At 45.4% G+C, this 22,919-nt stretch overlaps 1 protein-coding gene across 8 annotated transcripts in view; it reads right to left on the bottom strand.

Annotated features, from left to right (window-relative positions):
- PTPRU (protein tyrosine phosphatase receptor type U) overlaps window positions 1-22,919 on the bottom strand; it is a 410,313-nt gene that overhangs the window by 90,612 nt on the left and 296,782 nt on the right. For 4 of the 8 annotated variants that reach the window (XM_063139805.1, XM_063139806.1, XM_063139808.1 and 1 more), the window contains exons 14-15: window positions 22,108-22,246; window positions 3,420-3,449 (exon numbers count right to left, since the gene is read on the bottom strand). In XM_063139805.1, coding sequence (XP_062995875.1) covers window positions 3,420-3,449; window positions 22,108-22,246 — 169 coding nt within the window. The remainder of the gene's footprint in view (window positions 1-3,419; window positions 3,450-22,107; window positions 22,247-22,919) is intronic. The other 4 variants (XM_063139810.1, XM_063139811.1, XM_063139812.1 and 1 more) reach the window with 1 other exon arrangement.

Genomic DNA, 22,919 nt, shown 5'->3' with positions numbered 1-22,919 from the left:
AGGATCTACACTACTGCTTTAAAACGGTTTATAACAGTGACAACCATTGGGACCCAGGATACACTCTATATACAGTTTTCAAAACGTTTTCAAGTGTCATATCCTGCTCAGTTTACATCTGGCCCCAGTTGCAAAACACTCAGCAGCCAGGTTTCAACTTGCAGCAGCAGCTTAGATTATTAAAAAGTTAAAACGGGTGGGGGTAACACGGTCACTCCAAGTCCGTTCAACTGTTCCATGTTTTAATTAGGGGTGTGCACGGACCCCCCGCTCCGCCCCGCGGGCCGATCTGAAAATTTCGGGTTGGCCCGCTCCGCGCCGCTCCGCCCATACTCCGCTCCTCTTCGCTGTGGAGCTCCGGCTCCGAATCGGAGCTCCGCAGTGGAGGGGAGTGGCGCCGGGAGAGGAGGGCGAGAGGTTTACTGGGCCCTGCCGCCATTGCCGCCCATGCGGCGACTGCGGCAGAGCCCAGTAAGGGACCAAGGGGGAGGGGGGCCTTACCTGCCTCCGTCCGCAGTCCGTCGGCGTCTTCAATTGAGCCCGCGGTTCAACCAGGAAGTCTGGTCCGCAAGCGGCCCAGACTTCCTGGTTAAACCGCGGGCTCAATTGAAGACGCCGACAGACCGCAGACGGAGGCAAGTAAGGGAGAGGAGGGCGGGGTGGGTTACCGGGCCCTGCCGCTGTCACCGCATGGGCGACAGCGACAGGGCCCGGTAAACCCCACTTACCTTTCTGGCGGAGCTCCGGATCAAGGCAAAGGATCTGCCTTCACCTTGATCCTCTTCGCCACGCTCCACCGGCCCCCCAATCCTCTTCGCCTCTGCCTTAAGGGCAGGCGAAGCCCCCCGCTCCACTTCTAATTCACCGGTCCGATTAGAAGCAGAGCACATCCCTAGTTTTAATCTTTGTAAACTGACAAGAGAACTTCAGCTAAGGGGTAGTATATAACTGTAATAAATAAAATCAATAAATAAACTGGTTCCATGAGGGCCAGACATGGGTGAGGGGTCTGCTGCCCTCACAGACCCGGTCAGACACTCGCAACAACCCTATTTGCAACCATTTTGGTTTCTGAGGTGAGTTGCTTTCAAAAGCTCTTTCCTAAAACTGGGTCATATGTTTATACTAGCTAAATCATTATGTAGGGCAGAGACTCCCAAATGGTTTTTATAATTGTTCTACATTTTAATATCAAGATATTTAAATTTATTAAACCTTTTATGATACGTAAAAATCAATGGAACAAGCATGTAAATAACCTATTTCAGTATTTTTGTATAATTTAATCTGAATGATGCTTAATCTTAATTCTTCCAGCACATTATTTATGCTACCAATTTAGGATCAGTCCTTGTGCAATGGGCATATTCATTATGGATTAAAAATGAGGCTCTAATAAGTAAATAGAGAAGCAAGATTTGGAGATTTATTAGCAAGTGCATTATTAGATTCTGTGCAAGCTAGAAATTATTTCAATGTTAGAAGGAAAGCCTCAGAATTAACAAGGCCCACTGCTCCTTTTATTTGATATGAGAGATTGTGAAAGGCAAAGCATTCCCACACTTTGTAAAGCCATCAATTCACCAAGATAATTTTATCAGGCTTGCTTGTTCCCCATTTTTGCAAGATTTAAAACAAAATCATTGATCTAAACCTTACCCCCCAAATCATAGAACATATTGATTTTTCCATTAAAGTAGTCTTCCCCAAATCGGTGCCATCCAGATGTGTTGGACTGGGGGATGCTATAGTCCACATCTGGAGAGCAACAGCCCGGGGAAGGCTGTGTTAAAGTCAACAACAGTTAATTTATTTCCCTGGTGGATTTTGGAATGTGAACTGTTTTGTGAATGCTCCAACATCAGGAGTTAGGTGAGCATTAAGTAGGGGTGTATGGATTTTGTTCAATTCCTTTCATCTGTCTTTCATGGGTTGGCAGACATCTTTTGTACCACTGTCTGCTCACAGATGGAATTGGATTTTTTTGGTATGAGAATTGTGTTTCTTTGCAAATGTGCACTTGCACTAATGTACATTGCACTACTGCATACTTACACTAATCCATGTGCTGATGCATGCTTGCATTAAAACCCATCAGGTTTCTCCAACATCCCTATTATTATGGGAAGGGAGAGCTGAGTCTGACTCAAATCATGATTCACATACAACTCCATGATGGCTTCTGCTACCTCTTATGCCCCGCCTTTTGGGGAGGGTCCACAGCTCAGTGCCAGAATGCCTGCTTTATATGAAGGAGGTCTCAGGTCCAGTCCCTGGAATCTCCAGTTACAAGGACATGATGATAGGACAAAGTCCTCCTGAGGACCTGGAGAGCTGTAGCCAGTGTGGGCTAGATGGACAAATTCTGACCTGGTATAAGGGAACTTTCTATATTCCTCCTCCAAACCAAAAATCCTTGGTGTGAAGGAAGGGAAATTGGGAGAAGGTGCTGGTGGGGGGAGGTCTTCGAGAAAGGAGAGGACCCTCATGTTGGCTCAAAATAGCACAAATGCTCCCTACAAGGGATCATGGAGCTTGTGAGCATGTAGAAAGCCTCTGGCTCACAGGTCAAAACAGAAGCTAAATCAGACTTTTGAGGTGTTCCCATCAAGCACTTGGTAAGGAAAGCCCAATTTATTTTCAGGACCATCCAAAATGTCTCTACACAATGTGTGTCAATATACCAGTTCTCCATGTCCTGGCTCTACTCACTTCATAAAGATGTTTAAGGATGTGGTAAGTTGCAAGTTCTGGTGCATTTGCAGAAAATGTTACTGGAGAGTTGACCCATCTTGTCTTTAATGCAATCAACAATGTTCATGTTGATGGGCCCGTAGCAACTTGCCTTTCACTGCTCTCCCCATCCTGCTGCAAAATTCCCCATGATGAACTGGGAATCAGCTTACAGGCAGATCTCAAAGAAGAACCAGAAGTTCTTGGCACCACACCTAACATCCACAAACCGTTCGGAAATCTATCCATCTCTTGAGTTGCCAGTGTCACTCCAGGAGGCCCCATTCTCATCACAATATTCCTTTTTCAAGAGGATGGAGAATGTCTTTAAGAAACCAGACCAGAGAATCTTCCCCATCCTCCTTCCACCAACCTCTGCATGAATGAAGCCTCAAATTCATGAAGATGCACAAAACCAGTGTATGGAATATGATGGAGACTGAGTGGGTTATGCTCACTCTGGACATATCTGGCTGTTCCAAAGGGGATCTCAGGTCCTGATCTCCTCCAGCTGAAAACTCATTTTTAACCTCCTTTGTTTTTTTGTTTAAGCAGCATTTTCCCCCACGTGGACAAAAAAAAAAAAAAGGTGGGGGAGATACTTTCAACATTTATTTGACAAGGAAAGGAAACTGATTGGGAGCAGGGAGCAGCAGAGCAAGCACGAGTGAATGAGAATTACTTACGGGTAATAGGAATAGGAATAGTAGTTCCTCCTGGCAAGCGTGCAAACAAAGAGAAACAGCATATATTGCATAAGCGGCTTTTTCTCGGCAAATAATGAAGGAGAAGATGGGATATTGGGAGCCTAAAAATGGCAACAGACCAGAAACTGAGCCATTGTCCATGCAAGGGGAGGGGGAGGGGGGAGACAGAGGGGAGGGAGGGAGGGAGGAGAGACCGAGAAAGTAACTGGCTAGAAATGGGAAGCGGCTTTTTGTACATGCTCACTGCCTGGAGACAAAGCAAGGTCACCTGCCAACCCAAAGCTTTAGATCGGGGTGCGGAGCAAACTCTGGCCCTGGGCGTAATTAGCTTTCTGCAAGCAATCAGTTCAGAGTTCTAGCAAGAGCAATGTATCCCAACAGACAGAGAGAAGAGGGAGGGAGGGGGAGAGAGAGAGAGAGAGAGAGAGAGAGAGAGAGGGAGAGGGAGAGAGAAGGGGGCATTAGAAAAAGAGAGAAAGAGTAAAGGAGTGACAGAGGAAGAAGGGATGGCAGAAAGAGTAAGGCCTTAGCTAAACCTAAGGTTTATCCCGGGATCGTGCCGGGGTCGTCCCTGCCTGCTCCCGGGATATCCTGAGTGTCATTTACATGAACAGGGATGACCCCCGGACGATCCCGGGATAAACCTTAGGTCTAGTTAAGGCCTTAGGGGGTGTCAGAAGGGGGGAGAGGGAGAGAGAGACAGAGAGAGAGACAGAGAGAGAGGACACAGGTAGCAGAAAGAGGGGTAGAGAATAAAAAGGGTGTCAGAGAGAAGTGTAGATAGTAAAGGGGGCATCAGAAAGAGAAGGAGGGGAGAGAGAGAGAGAGAAAGAAAGAAAGAGAGAGAGAGAGAGAGGAGAGCATAAAAGGGATATCAGAAAGAGCGATGGGTATCAGAAAGAGGGATGGGGTGACACAGAGAGAGAGAGAGAGACTTGCCCACTTTTGGCTCTAGCCCCTCCCACACCTGGCTTCAGCCTTGCCCACAGCCAGCATGTAGCCCCTGATACGTAACCCTCAAGGGAAGGCAGTCCTCAACCAAAAACAAAACACACCAAAAGTTCCCCACTTGTGCTTCAGATCAAGTATGCTAACAAGATCTCTCACTCCACCAGTACCAGGGCTTGTCATAAAAATGGCACATCTACTTTCAGATATCCCTTAAACCACCTAGTAGCAATTGAGGATTAGCTAACCTGGATTTCTAAAGGCACACAATGTCTGCAAAACCGGAGGCTCCAGCTGACCCAGTAATATCCCCCACCCCATTAGTTGGATTTATCCTACAAGCTTGCTCTTACCTTTAAGCTAGAAGTGGGTCAGAAGGATAAGTGGGGACGTGCGTGGAGACAGCAGTGGATAAAAGTGTCATTTGAACTCATTTTCCGCTCTCTGCTCGTTTCTCTAGGGCAGCCAGTGCAACTGGCCACCTCCCAATCAGTAACACAGAGATGAATGGGGATTTTCTTACGGGAAGATAGGGCTGGGGATTGTGCAATGCTCCATCTTTCCACTTCGTCCGCTAAACCCTTTCCCGGTTAAACCTTATTTTGCTGTGGAATTAGCAGCAATGAAGAGCGTCATCAGACAAGTGTTTTATAGCACACTCGTTACTGGCCACTCATGGATGTTCGTGAGTCCTTTTGAGGATGATGTCCATCTCCCGCTCCTTCTGCTCTTTTTTCCGTCAAAAAATAAGAACCGGAAAATCTGATTTTTGGACTATCACGATACCTGCCACCATTTCCTGCTGTGTGCAGAAGCAGCGTGATAAAAATGCCCACTGAATGGGCCACGTGGTTGTTGCTTGCTTCCTCTTTCTTCCTCATGTGAAGAAAGAGGAAGCTTGTTCGTCCCTATTGTGGGGCAGGAGCAGGAGGCAAAGCGACAGGAGGGAAACACGATTTCCCCCCGTCTGATGAGCCTTGACGGGGCTCACCTTCCTGAACTGCCAGAAGTCGGGCATGGACTTGAGCATCTGTTCACAGCACATCTTTCTAAATAAGAGCCTTAGAAATAAAGCAGACCAGGCAAGCTAGACATGGAATGCCCCCTTTTATTGAGGACCCATTGAGGAATTGGGCAAAGTGCTAGGAAAGCAAGAGGGAGAATATCCAAAATTGTAAATGTTTCATAACAGGATGGCAGTGATTGCTGAAGTATCTGGAATTCTGAAATATGTGACAGTATTTATCTGTTTATTTGCACACACGAACACCTACAGACATGCACACTGGTGGGTACAGCTTAATATAGATCACAGATGTTGAGCCTCAGGCCTGCAAGCCAAATCTGCCCCACCCTAGGGGCCCTAATCCAACCGTACAGGTTTCTTTAGAGGGCCATGATCCCTTCCCCTAGCACCCCACCCTTTTCTCCAACGGTGGATTGTTTGGTAATTTCCCAGCGTTTGCACACTTATTCCCCATTTGAAAAGGGTGAAATGCTTCTCCTTAAAGCCACCTAGGCCGTAGCTAGACCTAAGGTTTATCCCAGGATTGTCCTGGGTTCAAACCTGTTCATCTAAGTGCCACACAGGGCATCCAGCGCTCAGGCAGGGATGAACCTGGGATGATCCTGGGATAAACCTTAGGTCTAGCTACGGCCCTAGTAGCAACTACCTTCAGTAACGGGAGTGAGAGTTTTGCACACAAAACTGTGCTGGCATTTTGGTCTCGTCACACTTCCAGTGGTCTCACTATTGGAATACAACCCCCAAGAGCTTCTCCCAAAGGGTATTTGCCCCTCGGGCTGAAAGAGATTCGACATCCCTGGTATTGATGGAAAACAGAGAATGGGTAACCTGCACATACCTAGCATGTGGGAAATCCGTTAGTCAAACGTACATGGTTGGGAGAGCACAGGGCACCACAACTTGAAACAGCCCCAATTAGCCACAATCGTACGTTGTCCTTACTAACGATCCTACTTGCAAAGCATCTGCTCTGTCCATGAGTTACAACCCTTCCCATAACGAACCTATAGGTACCAGACAGCCCTGCCCCCATCTCATCAAGCCTCACCATCATTCTTACAGGTAGCACCTCTTAGCTCCCAACTTGCTCCCCCTCCTGTGTCTGAGTCTGAACCTCATGAGCAGGGCCAGCGTAAAGATTAGGTATGATCAGGCACTTGCTGAGGGCCCACTGACTAGGGTGACCATATTTGGGAAACCAAAAAAGAGGACACCTAGTGTGTGTGTGGGGAAGCAGCTTTCTGAGTCCTGCAGAAAGTACATTATTCCCCCGCCACCTTAAAGAACCCGATTGGAGTGGAGGAGGGGAAAGGATTTCATTCTGCACCACCACCATCCACTCCAATTGGGGCCTTTTCTATAATGTCCACAAATGACCCACTTTCCCCTTTAAAACCTCAATTGGAGCTCGGGGTGGGGGAATGATGTGCCTCAAGAAAGCATGTCATTCCCTCGTGCCATGCTAATGGCAGCCTTAAAGGGGAAGGTGTGTCATTCCAGGACATTATTGAAAATTATAGAAAATCCCCCCTGACACCATGGAAAGAACAAAAACCAGGACAAATTTGGGGAAATCCTGACAGTTGGTCACCCTACCACTGACAAGCATGGACCCACTGAGGATTTACTCCTCTTCTTCACCATTGTAACCTGCTTGTTGACCACACTCTGACCCAGACAACAATGGTGGTGAAAAGGAGGAGCAGAAGATGCCGCTGCCTACTTGCTCACTGTCAAGCAAGCAAGCAGTAGCAATGATGAGAAAAAGGACGAGGAGCAATAGCAGTTAGTGGCAATGGCAGTGAGAAGGCAGGCTCACTGATGGAGGGTGGCCACTGTCTTACCCAAGGGACCTCAAAACCTGGAGCCAGCATTGCTCATGAGAATTTCATGCAGTCTTTGAAAGGTGCCTTATCTTTAGGGATGTCGTGGGTGCCTGACTGGGTCCGGGTGACTGATGGTCTCCCCCACATCCCTCCCCCACATCCAGCTCACTGGCCCGAGGTGTATTCACAGGCCCACTCTTCAAGTCCTCTATAGCCGGATGAGTACCCAGCAGCCATCCACCCTGGCCTAGTGCCTCCATTGCTGCGCAGCGATGGAGGCTCCAGAAATTACATTATTTCTCGCACTGTATAAATTGGTGGCCGTAAAGGCCCCATTTGCGCAAGGTAAGAAATACGCAATTTCCAGAGGCTAAATTGTGCATAACAATAGAGGTTCTGGAACAGGGCAGACAGGCTCGCAGCCTCATCGGGTGCTTGCCGAACTGTGAGGAAGCTTGGACAGTGCCATAAGTAGGGGAGGGGGGCAGCTTGGTGAGCATCTGACGGTGACGGACATGGCTGAGTCCATCTATCCTTACTTATCTTTGATTCTGTGTAGAGGGGATTGCTATAGAAGAATCCTTGCCGCCCTAATTTTAATGTTGCAATTTGTTTACGGACAAGTTATTATACTGTTGATAGCCTGCCTCAGGTCCTGAGGTTCCGAGTATCTAGGGTATAAATGTTTCCTATAAAAACATGGGAGGGGAAAATATTTGTCTCTCTGTCCTTTATTTGCACTTAATACCATTTGTTTCCTTACCAGCCATCTCAATCCGCCCCCTCTCCCAGCCAATGAGTTTTGTAATTTTTTTGTACTTTCTGTCATAACTAAACCTGGAGGGATGCAACAGGTATTTCTCATGTCTTACATTCCCAGCCAGAAATAGCTCTACAAATCCTCTCCTTTTATATCTGCTAATAAGCTAGAGGCCTGACTACATCCCAGGCAATTTGTTGGCTTCCATTAGCGTCTGTCCTATTGTCAACTTACTCTACATGAGTACAGCAAAATAACACGTGAGGTCATCTAGAGTCCAGCAAAAGCCTCCAGGAAGATGCAGTCAGAAACGAGGTTCAGGTACACTTAATACCATCCTATAGTAGAAAGAACAGGTAGGCCCTGCAATAAAATGTTGCAGTGTGGCATCCTCCTATGCAGCACAGCAGACTGATACCTCTATCTTGTTTCTCGGGAGGGGGGTGTTTCCTTGCCCCCCGCCTTCTGGGGTCCATGCCACATGGCAAGTATTCTCCTTCCCTAGTTTGGAGCACTCCACTTTACAACCTAGGGTGCAATATACCCATCACTTTTCTTGAACTCAAGTGTTTGGCAGAATAGGATCTCAGTCCCATATTTTTCCAAACGTACATTTTGTTTCTGCATCAGTTTGCTTTTTTTCTCCTTAAAAAAACAAAAAGAGTTCTGCATGAAACTTTATAGACGCTGTTGGGTACTTTTCTATGAATTTATGCATTTTTGTACACACTTTTCTGCACGTATGGATTTTTTCAAGCAATTTTCTCTAATGTAATGTGATTCTGTTTGTTCTTTTCATGACTCTATGCACTTTTGTGTGCATTTTTCCTCAAATATACACATTTGTGTATGCAATTTATTATTATTATTATTATTATTATTATTATTATTATTATTATTATTATTATTATTATTTGACCAAAGAACTGCACTTCAATGGTTGTATATTTGGCAGGCTCTACACTAGTGCTTTATAATGACTTACAACGGTATTGACAACTGTTGTCAACACATTCCCTACACTGTTTTCAAACCACTTTCAAAGTGTTATATTCTGCTTGGTGTAGAATAGGATTTGGTTTCAGAAGTGCAAACTAGGATAGTTTGCATTAAAATGCAGACTGAACAAATTTCTCCACCATCAATACAAAAGTTCTCATCTGTTGTGGAAAAAAAACACCCTGGAGGCTTGATTGGTGTCCTTCACCTTCTTTTGCTTCCTTCATTGAAGTTCCTGATGTTTCTACTGACTTTATTTGCACTTACCCAGTGTGTATCATGTATAGACATGAGTGAAAAATGTCCTTAGAATCATAGAATCATAGAATAGTAGAGTTGGAAGAGGCCTATAAGGCCATCAAGTCCAACCCCCTGCTCAATGCAGGAATCCACCATAAAGCATACCTGACAGATGGTTGTCCAACTGTCTCTCAAATGCCTCTAGTGTGGGAGAGCCCACAACCTCCCTAGGTAACTGATTCTATTGTCGTACTGCTCTAACAGTCAGGAAGTTTTTTCTGATGTCCAGCCAGAATCTGACTTCCTGTAACTTGAGCCTGTTATTCCGTGTCCTGCATTCTGGGATGATAGAGAAGAGATCATGGCCCTCCTCTGTGTGACAACCTTTTAAGTATTTGAAGAGTGCTATCATGTCTCCCCTCAATCTTCTCTTCTCCAGGCTAAACATGCCCAGTTCTTTCAGTATCTCTTCACAGGGCTTTGTTTCCAGACCCTTAATCATCCTGGTTGCCCTCCTCTGAACACGCTCTAGCTTGTTCAGACATTGTCCATTGATGCATGGATTGGTCTCCATCCATTCCGTGATGTACTCACATATGTCCCAAAGACTGCAAATGCCATCAACAGCACTGGCACCGGGATCTCAATCGCCCTGATTATCATGGTGCATGTACTTCTCTCCTGTGGCCAGTCAGATGCCATGCACAGTTGGTTCCCCCTAACCTATTCACTGAAAATGCCAACAACTATGGGACCTGTAGTTCCTGGGAGACCAAACTGCAGGTTTAAGCAACCGGATGCCCTACAGATGTTTTGGACTACAAGTCCCAGAATCCCTTACTATTGGCCATGAGAGATGTCTGGATTTTGTGAAATCCACTCCTGTGCGTATTTAGTAGATTGTGGTATGGTGTTCGTTCCAGAGACCATTAGAAATTTTTTTTCCTGGTATGCTAAAGAATATGCAAATAAATAAAGAGATTTTGCAACAATTTATGTAACTGATGTTAGTACATAAGTTTTAGCATATTATCCCCCATTCCATTCAACTTTTTTCCGTGTATATTTTACAGCATGGCATATGTTTCAGCAGAAACATGAGTATTTTCTTATAAATAAATTTATGTAAATTTGGGGGGGGGGGGAAGCGAGATCTGAAAGTCCGCATACTCCATGGGTCCCGGGGAGGACAGTCCACAGCAGATTCCACAGCTTAGATTCTTAGAAATATTATTATTATTATTATTTATTATTATTTATTTATATAGCACCATCAATGTACATGGTGCTTTAATACATCTCAGATTTCTTCAGCATCCCTATTGGCCACGCTGGCTTGAGCTAATGGGAATTGGAGTCTGAAATAACTGGAGGGCAAGAGATATCCCCGCCACATAGTCTCCCAGCAATGACAAATCCCATATTCTGCCCAGACCTTAAGATCATCCACAGGGGCCCTTCTCCGTGAGCCCCTGCCAAAGGAAGTGAGGCAGGTGGCTACTAGGAGGAGGGCTTTCTCCGCTGTGGCACCCCGGCTGTGGAACGAGCTCCCCAGAGAGGTCCGCCTGGCACCTACACCGTATTCTTTTCGTCACCAGCTGAAGACCTTTTTTATTTTCTCAGTATTTTAACATCTAAATTTAAACTTTGCTGTTTTAATTCTGTATTTTAATCCTATATCAATTTCTGCTGTGTGGTTTTATCCTGGTTGTGCTTTTTATATTGTATTTTGTATTTGGGTTTTTAGCTTGTTGGATGTCTTATTATGTTCCAAATGGTTTTAATTTTTGTGAACCGCCCAGAGAGCTTTGGCTATTGGGCAGTACAAAAATGTAATAAATAAATAAATATTCCCACAGAATGGGCAATGGTTAGGTATTATGACACTGCCAGGCACCCTAGGGCTTACCAAGTAACAGCAGAGCTGTGCAGCCATTTTAATTTCCCACAGTGCCCTGGAGTGTCCTGTATAGTGCTGGTTTGAGGCTTTGTAGGAAATTAAAATGGCTGCAGATAGGCCTACAGCCAATGCCAGGGCAGAGGTTAGCACCAGTGTGCCCTCTTAGGGTGCGAGGATTCCAGTATGTGCCCAACAGTGCAGACGCTGGACTGGTCCCTAACTTTAATAGATTAGAAAATTAACGTTTATTTGGATATGAACAATTCAATCCTTAAATGAACTGAGGACCTCCTCAACTATTAAGAGCGCCCCTATGGAGCAAGTGGCTCACGTCTGCCAAGACGTCCCATGAGCTGGCATAGCACAATGCCCAGGTAACAGCCTCCTCCCTCCCTCCCTCCCTCCCTCCCTCCTGCACAAGGTTGAATGATCCACTTCAGGCTCGGCTTTGTTAATGCTCAATACTGCTTCACATATTACTCTTTTCAGAACCATTTAGCTAATATTTGTATAGTGGCACAATTCTGGGAGCTACAAGGAGTGACAAACTATTTACTGACAAGTTGGCAGAAGATCCCAATGCATTTCAAGCATATAATTGTTGTTCGTCAGGAGAAACTAACCAAAACCACAAGAAATGTCATTTGGGTTTGTATCCATCTGTATAAATCTATTTCAGTATAATCAGTCTAGAGTGATAGTCTTCCATCTGGGAAGCTGCTTTTAAGATCATGGGGCTGTTTTTGTTCGTTTGTTTAATGTCCCTCTTTCTTCTCCCTCTCTCGTTTTCTCTGTTTTTATCTTCTTGCCTTTCTCCAGGCATGTCTAGAACTGCAGATAATATTGTGACACTGAGAGTTTGCCTACACGAGGTTATTAATCTGCTGTAACACCATTTGGTTCCATTGCAGAATTGGAGGGTGTTTCCCTTCTTGCTTTTCCAGTATGTAACCTCTAGGTGGCACTGTGATATAGTGGAATAATGCAGTTACACATGTAGGAAAATACATTTTCTTTCATTTTAGAAATAATACTCCATTTCTTCCAATCTAAAAAGAAAGAAAGAAAACAGAGCAAGAGAAAATGCTCTTTAAAAACAGTAGTGAAACTGGGGGCTCATGTCATCTAAAGAACCCATAAAGACCCACACAATAGCACACAATAAATGCCTCATGTAGAAAAGCTCTGAGCTGGTTTTCAGGATCTGTTTATATTGGTCAGGGCAATTTGTAGGGTTGTTTTGTTTTAGTACTTGCTTTATTTTCTCTTTTGTTTTATTGCTTTATTTTGTTTTTTATTTGTAATAAATGGTGTGTTGTAATCTAAAGCACTGAGGCCTTTCCTGGTCAAACTGTAAAGATGGGGAAGTAATAGATACCCAAAAAAAAACTGTCACAAATGTTTTTTAAGTCTTATCCCCAGCCATATTTTATTAACCGAACTAAATAAGTATATTTAGTTCAAACTAAATAAGTATATCTGGATCAGCCTTCCCCAAACTGAGTCCTCCAGATGTTTTGTTCCACAGCTCATATCACACCTGGCCATGATGGGTGAGGCTGCCAGGAGTTGGTAGGCCAAACATTTGGCAAAGCCCAGTCTCATCTGGATAGTTCTTTTGTGGGTGACATTCCCACCTTCTTGTGGCTGTCAACCATGGGTGTCCAGATTGAGAAGATGATCCATTCAGCAATTTCTCAATCCAAGTATTTTTGACAACAACAAAAAAACATTCAATCCAAGCTGAGCTGAACATACTGTTTTAAAGCTCTTTTGACTTGAAATTAGATGCTGGAAAGAAGTTTTCATGATCAACCCCCCCCCCCCATTTTCACCACCCCTTGCTTCATGGTTCTGGTAGTGGTGCTCCCAGCTATTGTTGGGTCCCCCCTTTCTATTTTTTGAGGGGACAAGTTGTTCTTTTAGTTTTTAGGTGGGTTACCCAAAAGACTCCATACCCTTCACTCTGATTTGGCTTCAGACATCTTTATCTGGTATTTGTCAGAAGCCAAATTGGAGTGAAGGCTACATTTCCTGCTCTCTAGAGTCATAGAATCATAGAATCATAGAATAGCAGAGTTGGAAGGGGCCTACAAGGCCATCGAGTCCAACCCCCTGCTCAATGCAGGAATCCACCCTAAAGCATCCCCGACAGATGCTTGTCCAGCTGCCTCTTGAATGACTCTAGTGTGGGAGAGTAAAAAAGGGGGGAAGCAGTTACAAGCAGTACAAAGTACAATCACTACTCTCAGTGGGTTGGATCCAATGGTGCCATTACGCAAGTGGCCCAGGCCCACTGGTGGCATGCATATGGCCGCTATTGCTGGTGGTCACGATGTAACACTTCTGGGGTCAAGCACCAAAAGGAGCAGAAATGAGAGCAAGTGTGATGTAGTGGCTAAAGTGTTGGGGTTGGGGAATCTGGGTTCTAGTCCCCACTCAGACATGGAAACTAGGGCTATGCAGCCACCCCTCAATCCACCTCGGAGGCCGATCCAGAGCCCCCAAAGCAGCCCCGATCTGTCTCGGGGCTGCCTTGGGGGTGCCCAACCTGCCTCAGCACCTAACCCGAGGTGAAATTCGGGCCCTCCAAGGTGACTCGGCATTTTCTGGGTACCCCCCACCCTACCAGTTTCCTTACCTACTTTCTTCTGGTGGCTTCCAGTGCCACCGCCGGAAATGACCGGAAGTAGGTCACATGATTTTATGATACCACACAGCCTCTGCTGATTAAACAGTTTATTACCCCTATGGTCACAAACTACGGTGGCCATAGAGGTACTAATCACAGCAGAGGCCATGCAATATCTTAAAATCGCACAGCCTACTCCCTTTCATTTCTGGCAGTAGCACTGGAAGCCGTCAGAACCAAGATGGTGGCGGTGACGGAGGCAGCAGATAAGGAGACTGGTGGGGCACTGGGGGGTGGGGCTGGCTCCATGCACCGAGGTGGCCGAAGCTTCGGAGCCAATTGGCTTTTGCTTTGGGCCACCTTGGCCTTCACCCGAACCGCCTCGGATCCAGTTTGGAAAGGTCTGAATCACCCCGATCCACTTCGGATTCGGGGTTTGGATCTGAGGTGGTGCACAGCCCTAATGGAAACCCACTGGGTGACTCAGCCCAACCTACCGCACAGGGTTGTTGTTGTGAAGATAAAATGGAGAGGAAGGGGATTATGTATGCTGCCTTGGGTTCCTTGGAGGAAAAAAGGTGGGATATAAATGCAATAATAAATAATAATAAATAAAGTTCTGGAAGGGGCATGACCTGCCCCTTCCAGAAACTTGCAATTTTGCCCCCTTGGATGCTTGCCCCCAGAAGCATAACATCGCACCCACTTGCAGTGGGGGCTTGGCCACCCACACAAGGGAACCCTTGGATGCTTCCCTGTAAGTTCACCCCATACGTTGGCTTTGCTCAAGACACAAACACCCCTCCAAGTCACCAAAATGCCTCCAATTTTACAGCCCAGGAACAGGATGCTGAAACTGGGACATCATTTCAGCTCAGCACTACATTAAAGCAATATCAGGTCCATATTCCTCCAACACAGAGCTCAATCTCCATGTGAGAAAACATAACCTATGAAGCAGCCATTTGATAACGCGAAACCAGCAGGTATGTTTGCAACAGAGGAATGGGGTTTGCGATAGGGACTCGAAGTCTGCCATAAGGCATTTACATGATCATTGACTCAGGTCTTCCGTGTACATTTCTGTACTCCTTTTTTCCCTACTGTCATTAGAGATGCCCCCATTTTTATTTCTATTTTTAGGAGGAAAACTGTCTCACGGCAGTCCACAATTCATCCAACTCCTAAACTACGGACCGTCAGGCGATGAAGAGCGTGCAACACAAATACACGAGACGCATGGGATGGAAGACATGAAATGAATCCGCAAGAGACTCGTGCGCGTGTGACTCCATCCAACCTTAGCAGCCGGCTTTTCTGCTCCTGCCAGCCTGACCCGTTGTGCCTTGCTGACTTTTGCCATCCCCTGGTGGGCTGCTTGGAAAAAAACAGCTCCTTCGCCTGGGACTTAATGTTCCTGAAAGGGCAGAGGGATCATGCCTGCCCAGGCAGAATGCTAACTAATGAAATATAGATGGAACATGAAGCAGACATTGCTGACCTGTTCCCCTGCCCCCCTGCCAGCCTTTGATCTGCATCTCAGAGCAGTCTGCAGGATCCATGCTGAGCAGCTGTCCAGTCCGATAGCAACTAGGGGTGTCGCAGTGACAGGGTCTTCGTGCCACTGGAAGCCATGCTGAGGATAGCTCTGGTGTGTCATGCAAAACAGCTCATGCTGGTCTTCCTTTCTCCCTCCCTCTCTCTCCCCCTCTCTGATGCTCATAGCTCTAAACCTTCCAGATCAATCAAGAGGAGAAACAGCTTTCCTTCTTACAACCCTCAAGAACTCATAAACCAGCATATTGACCCAAAGAGAACTCAATATCAGATGCACTGGAAAGAAGGGAAGTAGAAGGAATGTGGGCTTTCATTGAAATTGGCTTCTGGCCACCATGTGTTAATAGCCACATGGATTCATTGTTCAGTCGCTGGGAGAAAGCAAAGCACATGGACCCTCTGCACATAGACTTCATCCCATACTTCAGTGGTATTGAATCTCTTTCAGCCTACAGGCTGAATTCAATTTCAGAAAAGCCCTTGGGATCTATAATCCAGTGATGGCAAAGCCAAAGGAACATTAGGGTGGCTGAAAGTACCCAAAATATCTGTGTGTTTTAACTTAAAGGTCTTACTGCCAATAACTAAGATTTAAGAGAGACATTTCAAGCTATTAGAATAGGGTGGGGGAACATGCAAAAAAGTCAGAAAACCATCAGGGGAAGAAGGAGTGTCCAGGAAGTCTGGGGAACCCCAGAACGCCATATTGTGACCCCTTTTTTCTTCTTCTTAAGGTGCCTTCTCCTTTTGGAGGTTAGCTATCTTTTTTGAAGCCATTGCTCTATCATTCCCTCAAGTTTTTTAGCCATGATGTCCATCTTCTTCCCAAAGATCTTTTCCCTTCAATTTTCCCTTGTATAATAAGTTGGAGTATGGTATATATTTCTCCTCGAATAGTATGATCAAGATATTGTAATTTTCTTCTTTTGATGGCATTTATCAATTCCATTTGGTTGTTTACCCTAAGTAATACAGCCTCATCTGTTATTCGGTCAATTCACGGTATCTTCAACATACGTCGGTATATCCACATTTCAAAAGTTTCGAATTGTTCATCTTGAGTGTCCAAACCTCCACTCCATGAAGTGATATTGAAAACATGTAGCATCTTACCAAGCTGTCCAATTTTGGCCCATGGGACTAGGCATGGGAGAACAGGTCATGCTCCAATTTGTCAAGATGCTCCATTATCCACCCTCATTCTCATTCCCAAACGTGAAATGTGGGCATTTTCAAATAGGAAAAGTTATTATTTTAAGCATTATTTTAAGTACACACCTAAATGTGCACGTTTTCAACATTGATTAAAGTGTGAAAATGCATCCATTAAACACACACACACACACACACACACATTTTAAAGTCCACATTTTCCCCCAAAAAGGACACATTTTGCAAACTGCATCAGAAGCTCAAGGATGTGTGAGCTCCCCAACCCCAACCCCCAAAAGAAATGTGATTGTGTTCATGTTCAGGGTTGCAAGCAGGGCAAGTTCATTATAATAATAATAATAATAATAATAATAATAATAATAATAATAATAATAATAATAATTTAAACTGAATTGAAATTCAGGGATGTACGGGAATTCATTTTTGCTCACAAAATATCCAAGTGTTTAAAGCCCCAAACACAAGCACTCGTCTGCTGAAAATATTTACATATTGCCAAACACGTGCTTCCATTCGTCTCATTCTCAATCTGCAGTTCGATTTCTGCCAATTTCCTCCTTTGGGCAAATTTCCTCAGTAGACTGTATGAGGCCTGCTTTGGCCAACGGAGGAAATTTACGCAAATCTCCCATTTGATCGCTGTTCAATTTGCGCAAGTGTTGCATGGAGTTAGCAGTGATTGCACATGGGAATCAGACACAAGATGAGTAACAAGACAATGTTCAGAGAATCCAGGTAATCCCAAACATGGCTCATTCATCCATCCTTAATCCCTACTTGGGCCTGAGCTTCTCCCTTCTCCCATCCAAGCTTAGCAAAGTGAACATGGAAACTAACAGAAGATGGAAGGGATCAGTAGAGCTCTGTCTCTCGTTGGGCAAAAGTCAAAGTTCCCTAGAAACTCTCCTGCTTCCCAAAGAACTCATCTCTGACTTCCAGCCACCTGCTACCCATTATCCCCTCCTGCAATCTGTGTTACAAGGTAGCTTCTGTGAGCAGTACTGACTCCATTTTGAAACAACCCAAAACCCCACTTACAGACTGAGAGCATTCACAAAAGGCCTGGGTCAAGTAACCATTTCCTGATAGACTTCTTCAAATGCATTCCCCAGAGACAAAGGTAGGGGTAAAACTAGGCAGAACATGAATGCTGGATGGCAAGAGTCATACCTGGTCATACACATGCTAATGCAGCCCTGTTGCTGAACTCCAAGCTGCATCAAGTACAGCCATCATCCCAAATCACCCTCTTTTGTTCCCATAGCAAGTAAATAACATCATACAAAAACCCTCAAGTTTGAGGGAAGAAGCAGGCTAGCTCTCTCTCTCCCTTTTAAACCAGAAACACAGAGCATACTACACATTCCAGCTTGTGAGAGCAAGCTGCCATGGGTGAGTGCTTTGCCTTGCTGTATTCTTTTCCTCTTCACCTAAGACCAAGAGTTGCAATGCTCCCCAGTTCTGCTCTACAGGAAAGGGCTGCAGCCCAAGGAAAGGTATATTGCCTTTAAAGATTCCCTCTACTCTTTCCCCTGCTGTCTCTGTGTGTATGCTCTTAAGTCTCAAAAAGTCTATTTTTCAGTCTTGAAACTGCTTCTAAGCCTCTACTTGCTCAGCTAATTTCCCCAAAACTAGCTTGTGCCTTTGTATTTGTTTCAACCTCAATAAATGTGCCATTGTGGCATTATCCCCTTCAGTGCTGTAAGTTTCTTGAGTAAGTATCGCCTTACTTAGCCACAGACGCTCTATTGCCAATGTCAAAAGATTCCTTATAAGCGGGTGTAAGTCTCAGAATGTGTGCAAGTTTGTACACAGGTCTAATGAGAGCACATCACGTAACAACTGCTAGCTATCAGCTGATAACCCTCTTCATTTGGCTGCAGGCCTGATACACCAAGTCCATCTATAGCCCTACAGCTGACTTGGAACACAACACATTTTAGGGTACATTATTTCCCCATGCAAATATAAATGACTGAGCCGAAACAGGAAGCCCCGTTCTATTGTATATTAGTCTACCCTTTGGCAAATGTTGCCAAGAAAAAGTAATGCATTCCTGTTGCCAAGACAGACAGATCAATGCTCCATTGAACTGGTAAGGACATCCAGATGCACATCCCATCGAGAGCAATGCTATGCAGAGGCAGCATTCCTCTGCACAATGTTACTCCCCAAGGGAGAGGGTTTTTCAATTTGTGCATGACAACAGCCTCAGCACCAGAAGATCCATGGTGAAACATACAAACCCACACATAGGACATGAGCACAATAGCATCCTCCCATGCATGAACCCCTGCAGGTGGACTACAGAGGCATTCTGCCTCTGATACTGGAGATAGCACATAGACATCAGGACTATAGCCATTGGTCAATTATCCTTCCTGAACTTGTCTAATCCCTTTTTAAAGCCATCCAAAATGGTGGACATCATGTCATCTTGCGGTAGAGGATTCCATAGTTTAACTATGAAGAAGGATTTCCTTTCTATCTTTCTGGCTAACACTTTTTTATTATTATTCTGTCCAAATAGGGGCCTTATCCACCCCTATCTGGAGTATGGACAGGAGAATCAGAGAAACACAAAATCATCAAGGTACATCTTGAAGTTCGCTTGGCCTCATTCCCTTTTTCTAATGCAAGCTTTTTGTTGATATTTCGTTGTCGATGGGTGACGTTTCAATGTGGAAAGGCACTTCGGTGTGCATTTTTAAAGAGAGCCCACTGAAATGCACACTTACGTTCCTCCCCCTGACTAAAGCATGAAGGTGCACATTTTCTTGATGAATGCATTTTGTGAACGCAAGCTCGGGAATGTGTGAGCTTTTCTCAAACGATGCGCTCGCATTCAGGAGGGCAAACAAGGAAAGTTCTGATATTCAGCAAAACAATATGAAATTCTTGTACATCCCTAACCTGGAGGTGCTGGGGATTGAACATGAGACCTTTTTGCCTGCAAAACATGTGCTCTACCACTGAGCCATAGGCTTTCCCTGATCTGGGAACCAACAGCTACAAACAGGCATGAGAGAGAGAGAGAGAGAGAGAGAGAGAGAGAGAGAGAGAGAGAGAGAGAGAGAGAGAAGAACCTCATGAAAATTTGGCACCATATAATATAAAATGTCACATTTTATTCTAAAGTACTAGCGCGGGTGGGGGGTGCCACTGTGCAGCATCCATCCACAACACTGGAGCTGAAATGCTAGGGTGCAGATGAGATGTGACGAGACGTAGTGAAACTTCACAGATGAAAGCATCATACACATACACACACGTACACAAACCCGGAGCCAAAGGGCAGGAATGAGAGGCCAGGAGAAACCAAAGCTGACAGGCCTGCATCCAGTGATCTGTACCGTATGCCAGAACATTGGTACACTGCAATAGTAAGATGAACCTTAGGAAGATGATATATCTTGTCTCCCCCATGATCCGAGCCACTGCCGCCACATAGCTGAGGGCATAAACTCTAATAGCGTGAGGCTACAGCTATGGCCCAGAATACATTAATAGCAGATCAGAGTTGGGGTATGAAAGAAAACTGCTCAATTGCTTTGGGAGGCAGAACAAAATCAGCAGGAGCACCGCCAAAAGAGAGATGACGAGGTGTTAGAGCCAGTGAAGAGTTATGGGGAGAGAAAATCAAGCCAAGAGGAGAGTCAAGAGAAGAGGATCCTTTGATGGGCAGGAAAGGGAGCAGGGGGAATCTCTGGCAGACAGGCTCAGGGTGAGGGAGGCAAACCCATCTTGCTCTCTGTGTGTGTGTGTGTGTGTGTGTGTGTGTGTGTGTGTGTGTGTGTTTGCTATTCAACCACAGAATCATAGAATAGCAGAGTTGGAAGGGGCCTAAAAGGCCATCGAGTCCAACCCGAGTCCAATCTCATGGTGTTGGGGGAGCTGGTAGGGGAGAAGGCAGGTGTGTGATTCATTTATCTTACTGAAAGGTTGTAACCATATTCCAGGTTCTCCCTGGATTTCCAGCTTTTATTTGGACAAAAATCAGTAAGCCTCTTGTGCTTTTACCTGTGTAGGTGGCGTTTTATCCAACAATTGGGAGCCTGCAAGGAAATGTTGCAGCATAGAGTGTTCCAATTCAGTGTCTTTGCCAGCCACTCATGCCTTTTTAATTCCCCCTCCTCCCTCAGTTGTGTGTGTGTGTGTCCGTGTCCCACTTCCCATAGATATTCAGCATTCTGTAGCCACAGAGTATGGCTAGATTAGACTATTTGGGGATGGGGGTTGTTCAGTTCCCTCATCCCTAGAGTTGTTTAACCCTAAAGGCTTTGTTTTTCCTACTCCTGCAACCCCATGTGGCTCCCTCCCTTTTGCTTCTCAGTGGCCCTGTTCTGCTCCTACCACCCATCATAACTTGGCCCTTGAGCTTGCCATTAGTAAATAGCAGAGGCATTGAGCCTCTTTCAGTCTGAGTTATGAATTCAACATAAAGAAGCTCTTGGGACCACATTCCAATGGTGGGTGAGGCCACGGAGGCAAAAGAAGTGGTTCAAAAGGTGGCAATAACCAAAACACAAGCATATTTGAGTTTCAAGCACTTACTGCCGTAACTAAACCTTAAGAGAGGCATTTCATCCTTTTTGAATGAAAAAAAAGATCTGCAAACACCAGGAAACCATAAAATGGTGGTCAGGGCAAAGGGGAAGCAGCCATGGCCATCGTAGGGCCCCAAGCATGCAGATGTGGTCTCTGGGCCTCCAGGTTCTTCAATCCTGGTATATAGGGTATATGTTTATGAGGATTGCTCCCTGTGCATTAGATCACATATATTTATCTCTGGGCTTGTTCTGCCATGGTTGCCTATGCCTTTAGGACCCTTCACCACAACATCTCTGGCTATGGGTCTGAAAGGAGGTGGGAGAGATGAAAGAAAGATTCATCTAGCTCAGAATTAAGTCTCAGTAGAGGTATGGAGATAGGAAGGAACAGAGAACATAAGAATGTAAGAAAAGCCCTGCTTGATCCATCTAGAGTGCTGGGTCCATCTAGCCCAACACTCTGTTCACAGAGTAACCAACCAGCTGTTCACAGGGACCCACAAGCAGGATATGGGTGCAACACGACCCTCTCGCCCATGTTCCCAGCAAGAGGTGTATATCGGTTTACCGCCTCTGAAGCTGGAGGTAGAACATAGTAATCTGGACTAGAAGCCGTTGGTAGCCTTCTCCTCCAGGAATTTATCCAACCCCCTTTTAAAGCCATCCAAACTGGTGGACATCGCTACACCTTGTGGTAGTAAATTCCATAGTTTAACTATGGGGTGTGTGAAGAAGTCCTTCCTTTGATCTGTTCTGAATGTCCCACCAATCAACTTCATGGGATGACCCCATTGAGTTCTAGGATTATGAGAGAGGGAGAAAATATCTCCATATCCACTTTCTTCACACCATGACCATGACTCTGGCTATTGCGGAGTCTGGCTATCCCTTCTTTTGAGCATCTCTCTTCATGCACCAGAGAAGGCTGCTGGGCCACCAAATGAGGTGGAATGAGCTTGAGGGCAGAAGAAGATATTAGGTGGAAGGGCGGAGGCTGGAGCTGCCTGCGTTACAGCCAGCATCCATGGGGCAAGGGCAGAGAAACGTGTCCTTACCCTTTCCGAATGACAACGATGATTGCCCCTAGGAGGATGATCAAGACCACCAGTCCACCAGCGCAAATGCCCAGAATGAGGCCCATCTCCTCCGAGTGCTGGGATACTTCCAGTGGACGTTTGCTCTCTTTGCAGGCAGCTGCAGGAGATAAAACACAGAACAGTTGGGTCAAAAAACAACAACACCCTGTTGTAATGGTATAAAAACTAAAGCTGTGCGCAAACGACCTCTTGAAATCCCCTACCCTTTTTGCGGGCAGAGAAATTGGGGGGACGAGCTGACCGAATTCCTCCAGCACGAGGAAAAATTCTCCTACAATTTCTCACAGGTAGGCATCACCATTGGCGAGGGGTCTTTTGTTTTCCTCAGTGTGTTGGTAGCCTGGCCTTCATTTAGCACACTCCACAATACACCATAGCTAGCATTGTTATAGGGCATTGGGGGCGGCAGGGGGGGGGAAGAAAACCCCACCCCAAAAATGGGGAAAACAATTCAAAGGGGGCTTTTATTTCTCAGGGGGTAAAGAAAAGAAACATTTTACGACTTTTGTGAGGGGGAAAAAATGTCTTCTGTGAAATATTGCCTCAGCTCGAGTTGCCATCCTTTAGGGCTCAGCACTTCCCCTCGAGCTTCCAAATGTTACATTTCTGAGGGGGTGGATTGTGGATACATCTTTCCTCTAAGGCAGGTGCAGAGAAATTATTGTAGAATGAAAGACAGGACTCTTGTACACACTCCTCAGCCACTTCAGCAGTAAGATAAGCACAAGAACCCTGACCCCAACCCATGTGAATTCCTCCAAAATTTCCGT

Source organism: Elgaria multicarinata, chromosome 13 (assembly GCF_023053635.1).
Source record: "Elgaria multicarinata webbii isolate HBS135686 ecotype San Diego chromosome 13, rElgMul1.1.pri, whole genome shotgun sequence".
Classification (NCBI taxonomy): Eukaryota; Metazoa; Chordata; class Lepidosauria; order Squamata; family Anguidae; genus Elgaria; species Elgaria multicarinata.
Note: the sequence above shows the minus strand (reverse complement) of the source record. Positions and strands in the feature narration are given on the sequence as shown.